At 32.1% G+C, this 6,327-nt stretch overlaps 1 protein-coding gene across 4 annotated transcripts; it reads left to right on the top strand.

Moving 5' to 3' along the window:
• Positions 1-1,343: 1,343 nt before the first annotated feature.
• LOC145053982 (heat shock protein) lies at positions 1,344-5,491 on the top strand. 4 transcript variants are annotated; one of them, XM_079002114.1, is made up of 8 exons: positions 1,346-1,691; positions 1,836-1,937; positions 2,031-2,190; positions 2,492-2,671; positions 2,979-3,196; positions 3,283-3,376; positions 3,573-3,664; positions 5,356-5,491. In XM_079002114.1, the coding sequence occupies exons 1-7, from the start codon at positions 1,420-1,422 to the stop codon at positions 3,660-3,662; spliced, it is 1,116 nt and encodes a 371-aa protein (XP_078858240.1). In that variant the 5' UTR covers positions 1,346-1,419; the 3' UTR covers positions 3,663-3,664; positions 5,356-5,491. The 4 variants fall into 4 exon arrangements, with proteins under 4 accessions (XP_078858243.1, XP_078858240.1, XP_078858242.1 ...); XM_079002116.1 differs by lacking the exon at positions 5,356-5,491 and adding an exon at positions 4,099-4,158; XM_079002115.1 differs by lacking the exon at positions 5,356-5,491 and adding an exon at positions 3,735-3,914.
• Positions 5,492-6,327: the final 836 nt, after the last annotated feature.

The raw sequence follows: 6,327 nt of genomic DNA, 5'->3' as shown, positions 1-6,327 counted from the left end.
TTTTTTTTTGTATACATATCATCAATCAATTATAGCTTTTGTACACATATGACCATTAAACTTCACCTTTGTTCAAAAAACACCATTATGTTACCGGTAATAGTAGGTCACCAGCCACGTAACATGCCACGTGGCATGCCATGTGGTTGCTGACGTGGATTTTATTGTATATTATGTACACATTATACCATTAAACTTTTTTTTTTTGTGTATATTTTCCCATTAAACTTTTTGTACACATTTTACCATTAATCTTATATAATTTATTCAAAAAATATCATTTCAAAAAATACATATTTTTACATAAAATGGGTTTTCCATCACTTATTGTGACTCCCTGATTTTGTAAGGTTTGGGGGAAACGGTTTGTTTTTTACAATGATACTAAGAACTTTTTTTTTACAACTACATTGTGAATTTATGTTGGTCATACATCAATTGAAACCCACAAGGTTTGAACTTGAGACTTTTATCTGGAGCGGCGAAGAAATACTCAATTATTCATTATTTTAGCTAATGTCTAATAAACATATTCTTATAAGTCATTTTCTTAGGAAACTACGTTTGAGGCACACTTATAAACTCATGAAACATTTTGTACATGTTACCTTATTATAATCCTCCCCTCTTCTTGATTATGGTTGATGATTAAAAAAGTGCATTTAAATTATGTTGTTGTTTACCGATAGGAAAATGACTTATAATGATAAGTTTACTAAAATTTAGAAAATCAGTAAAATCCACATCAGGTGATGGGAAACCTACTTTTATGTAATAATATGTATTTTTTGAAATGACATTTTTTTCAATAAATTATATAACATTAATGGTAAAATGTGTACAAAAAAAAAGTTTAATGGTAAAATGTGTACAAAAAAAAAAGTTTAATGATACAATGTGTACAAAAAATAGCTTAATGGTATAATATGTACATAATAAACAGTAAAATCCACGTCAGCAGCCACATGGTATGCTACGTGGCTAATGACCTATTATTACCGGTAATATAATGGTATTTTTTGAACAAATGTGAAGTTTAAAGGTCATATATGTACAAAACTTATAGTTGATTGGTGATGTGTGTACAAAAAAAAAGTTCAATGATAATTTTTATACAAATCTAATACTTTGTTACCCTTACAAGTCATTTTCCCTTTTGCAGATAATGACTTGACGCGCTTGTGATGATATATGGGGATGACTTAATTTATTATCTATAAATAGACATTTTAATTGAAATGTTATTTACTATATATACAATATTACTAATATATCTTTTATTCGATTAATTAATATATTTTTTTTAGATCCTATTAATAATAGATGTAAAACAATAGATGTAGAGACCTTTTTCCAGTTTTCCTAAAGTTTTCAATGGGTAAAAGCAATAACAAGTCCGAGGTAATTTGATGGTAGCAAATGACACTCGGACACTCGATCTCACTCGTTGGGAAGAACCGGAGCGGAATCGCTAGATTCCAAGCCACAACATTAGGACGCCCGCAAGGTTTTCGATCAAATGCCGCACTGGAATCACTCACCAAAGCTCGTGAAGAACGTACCCAAAACTTAGTTCTCTACAACTATCCTTCTTTTTCCGGAGCATTCTCAGCTCTATTTGCTCACCTTTTTCATCGCCACCTCAATATCCCATGCCTCATCTTGCCCTTCTCATCCGTCGAACCTTTCAGGTAAAATGATTCTACATTCTCCCACTCAACATTAATAAGTTTGTTGTTGCGATTTGCGAATTCACCACATTATGCATTCTTGATTCGTCGTTCTCTGCATTCGTTACTTTATCATTTTAAGTTGGATGATTATATCTGAAACAGGGTTGAAGATTTGCGTATTGATGGAGTTGAGAAATATTACTTTCTTGATTTTCTTGGCCCAAAAGGGTTTGCAGCTGAGCTTTCACGGCGGACATCATGCCAGTATGTAATCAAGTTTCTTCATTCCGCTTGTTTATGCGTGTCCATCCTAATGTGAATCACTTAACTTCTGATTGATTCTTAAAAAATAATTAGGGTGATAGGATTTGATCACCGAAAGTCCACACTGTCTGATATCCATTTGTATGAGGATCATAACAGCAATCTTACATACCATGTCAATTTGGAGAAGAGCAGTTCATCTGCTGTATATGACTATTTCTGTGCCAAGCTATCAGAAACGAGGTCTAATAATGTAAGTAAATCAGGTATCCTGTTATCTCATATGATGCTTTTGTTTGATTACAATTTCATTGCATCTTTGTGGTTGAAGACACACGTGTAGAACAATATTTCATTCAGAATACTGCACTCATAAATGTTATTTGATTAATTACATAGTTAGCTTGGGTGATAGAATGTTTAATCACTGCATTTGGTTGCTGGATCAACTATCACTGCATCAGTATCTGATATTCACAAACCTTCCAATATACAGTTTGAGTCAAATACTATTCATGCTTTTATAACCTTTGTTTACATATTCTCTTAACTAGGGGCATAATGCAAATCTATTGAACAGTGAAGATCAAGAAAGAGTGGAAATGGTCCTTAAATACATTGAGGATGGAGACCTTCGAAGGTGGAGCTTTCCAGATATCAAAGAATTCAATATTGGACTCTCCATTTGGCGTTCAAAGTTGAATTGCATCACAAATCCACATATGTTTGAACAGGTTTCATGCTTTTCTTAACTTTATGCCCTTCACAAATGTTTTTGACTTTTTGTTACCCTCTATTTTGTTTTAAGTTTTGGCAATGCACAATCTGTTAGTGCAACCCTTCTATACAGAAGGGTAAAATGGTCATTTACTCTCATTATGACTGTTTTTTCAGTCCAAAGAACATTCTTTGTTCTTAACCAATATTATCATCCAACACTTTATCCATACAACACTTGTTATATCTTTTCTTCTTAATGTTTTTGAACTTTTTCTATATGACTGTAAACTAAACTTTGCTCAAATTTGTATGTCTAAACAGTTGATGAAGATTAACGTGATGAATTTAGTTGCACATGGAAGTGCTACCATAGCTGATCAAGAGAGTTTATCATCTAAATTTATGGAAAAGGTGTTTAGAGTTAGGTTGGGCAGAGGATTATATGGGGAGTGTTTGGGGGTTAGAATCGATGGAAACCCTAATTTAAGTGATGAAATCGGCAAGAAACTCAGCATAAAAAGTGAAGCAGCTGGTTTGAGGTATTTCAGTTTTATAAAAATGTATGTTTTACATAATTTAATTGGATCCGATAAATGTAATAATAACAGAAAGTTTATAAGTTTAGGCCTATTGGAGCAGTTGTTTACATGCAAGGGAAAAATCTTAAAATGTGTCTGCGAAGTAAAGATAGCTCCACTGATACATCTGTGATTGCAAAGGTATGCATAACACACACATATATATATATATATATATATATATATATATATATATATATATATATATATATATATATCATTATAAGTAAATGTAAGATATAGCAATGTATTTTCATTTAAGATGTAATAAACAAATGAATAAAAGTAGGTTGCTATTTCTTGAATTTAACTTTATATTTATTTGTTGTATGCATAGGTATATGGTGGAGGAGGTTCTCCTAGTTCAAGCTCATTTATAATTCGGATGGATGAGTACAATGTATGGCTTTCTGAGAATAATAATTGAAGGTATGAATTATCATTTTGTGTGTATTGTTATTTGTTGTATTGGATGTCAGCAGTTTATAGTTTTATACAGATCATATGTTATGCAAATTTAGCATGGTTGCTTTAAAACTTGGTGTATGTACCTGGATTTAGCACATTAAAGTAGACGTGTTTAAATCAAAGAGAAATTTTGTAATTTGTAATTATATTACTTATTGAAGGAAGATAACATGATCCAAACAAATAGACGTACTCAGGTATCCATGAGTTAGTCTGCTATATTTTGTATTTTAAATCATTATATTGTAGTGTATGAAAGTAATTTGTATAAAAACGTTTATGATAATATCACATAAAAATGTCTCATAATAAACTTATAAACAAACAATTTGATTACCTATTTGTTATAAATTATTGCTATTTAATGTATATTATGATTCTTTTTCTTTTTCTAGGTTACCTATCATTATCTACAAATTGACGTATTAATTACAACATTTTAAATTTGAGGGCATTTTAATGACCATACGTTGAGAAGGGATTCTTTATAAGATTTGATAGTAGAGTATTCTTTCATAAGAATAACAAACTAAGGGGGCGTTTGCTTCCCATAATGTTTTTGGAAGGAATTGGAATCTTTTATGCGTTTGATTGACATGGAATGAAATCTGCCTTGTGTTTGGTTTGTAGAATTCTCAAAGGACTTGGAAAGTAAATTAGATAATATGTCCAAAATACCCTTTTATTGATTTGCATGGGCAAGTGCATGTTGGTGTAGATGGAGGGGTGGAACGGGTGTTTTGGTCTAGGTGAGGGTGGGGTAGGATCATAAGGTGGGATGGGGTGGGAGTGGGGAGTGGGTGTATGGGTATGGGTATGGGTCGCCGGGGGGGGGGGGGGGGGGGGGGTGTTGGTGTAGGGGTGGGGTGAGGCGGGTGTCGGTGGGGCCTGTTGATGTTGGATGGGCGTGAACGTGTGGGGGTGGGTGGGGTCCAAACTGAAAAATACGAAGAAAGAAAAAACACACGTTTACACAAACATGCAATCGAAGAGAGATTTTTCTAGCAAATTTATAAATAGACTTTTGATTACATATTTATTGAATACGATTGAAGATAATTGTACAAGCAAGATATTTTATATGTTTTTTTTGAAAGAGAAGATATTTATATGTTATTTATTTAAAATAGTGATTTAACTTGGGGAAAAAAAATTAGACATACACTCATCTAATCCTACTCCTAATAATTTATTATATAACTAAAAACGTAAATTTACTATATAAGAACTTAAATAAGATATTATATGCTGAATCTCATGTTTTATAAACTATATGATAATTTTATATTCCATGACGGATGAGTATTATTATATTTTTAGGACTGCAAGGTTAAAAAAGGAGATTTATTGGGTTATCATTATAAGTTAATGATCTTGAAGTTTAGCATGTTTTAACGGTAGAAGTATTATTAAGGAAGAAAACCAAGTTGTTATTGGATTGAAATAATAATAATGGAGTTTTGAAGCATATTATTTATTTAGTTATGTTAAAATTGTAAAAATAGTCATTATGTTTTGTTGAAAATTATTTGGTTCAAAAAGTTTTGGGCTAATGTCATTGGTCCAATACAGAGGGTTTTTTATTTATGTATTTATTTTTATTTTAACTTATTTATTTATATAAATATTTTTTTATGGTTTTGATCCAATAGAAGGGTTATAATCACCAGTGTTTTCTAATGGTATCGTCTTCTTCAACGGTCAAGGAGGCGACATTGGCATTTGGATTTCCTGACCGTGAGAAGCCCAACTTCGACAAAGGCATATCTTCATCTTGTTCATGACTGTCTGTATGTTCATCATATCTTGAATTCGAACTCGACTGTCTGTATGTTCATTAGATCTTCAATAGTCAAGGCTAGGGTTTTCTAACAACGTGTTTGTTAGATATTTTCCTAGTGTCCATCACTAATATTTTGTTTTAGTTCATCATATGCCATAATCCTTACGACGTAATCATTACGTGCAAGGCCGTAAGGCATAAGCACCAAGCATAAACCCCATGCCATAAACATAAGTCTTAAGCCATAAGCAATAAGCCTTATGCCCCATCCTAACTTAAATACCAATAAAAATTATATAAATTATATAGGGTAAATTACAAAAATAGCCCATATGGTTATGTATTTTTTAGAATCCAGTCCCGAGTTCTTAATTTTAACACAAACAATCATTAATATTTGTTTTTATCACATGAATGGTAACTGTCATATATGAAATTACAAAGTTACCCTTATTATTTATTTATTTATTTATTACTGTTTATTTATTTTTGAATATAAAAACTCTAAATAGGTGTTATCACCTCACTAACAATTGTTACATTTTCCCAACTCTTTTTTCCTTACCATTCACTAAGTAAACCAATCGAGGTCCTCTCATTCTTCTATTTCTCTCTTTTCTTCGTGCGAAAGATACATTACTAGGTTGCTGGAAAACACCATCACTAGGGTTGTAAACGAACTGAACAAGCTGTTTATGAGCCATTCGGTGGGAAGTTCGTGTAACACCCGAAATCAGAAAGGTCAAGAAAGGAAATGAAAACCATAAGTTAAAGAGGGTCGACTCGTCGAGTCCAGGGAGGAACTCGGCGAGTCGGAGCGGGATCCGGGTGTAAAGTAAGT

Source organism: Lactuca serriola, chromosome 5 (genome assembly GCF_051521515.1).
Source record: "Lactuca serriola cultivar US96UC23 chromosome 5, Lser_US96UC23_V15, whole genome shotgun sequence".
Lineage (NCBI taxonomy): Eukaryota > Viridiplantae > Streptophyta > Magnoliopsida > Asterales > Asteraceae > Lactuca > Lactuca serriola.
Note: the sequence above shows the minus strand (reverse complement) of the source record. Positions and strands in the feature narration are given on the sequence as shown.

Excerpts from the sequence above, each read along its gene's own strand:
- LOC145053982 (XM_079002114.1), top strand. The coding sequence starts at position 1,420 with ATGACACTCGGACACTCGATCTCACTCGTTGGGAAGAACCGGAGCGGA. Across the intron at positions 2,191-2,491 it reads CAGAAACGAGGTCTAATAAT|GGGCATAATGCAAATCTATT; the intron begins GTAAGTAAATCA and ends TCTCTTAACTAG. Across the intron at positions 2,672-2,978 it reads ATCCACATATGTTTGAACAG|TTGATGAAGATTAACGTGAT; the intron begins GTTTCATGCTTT and ends ATGTCTAAACAG.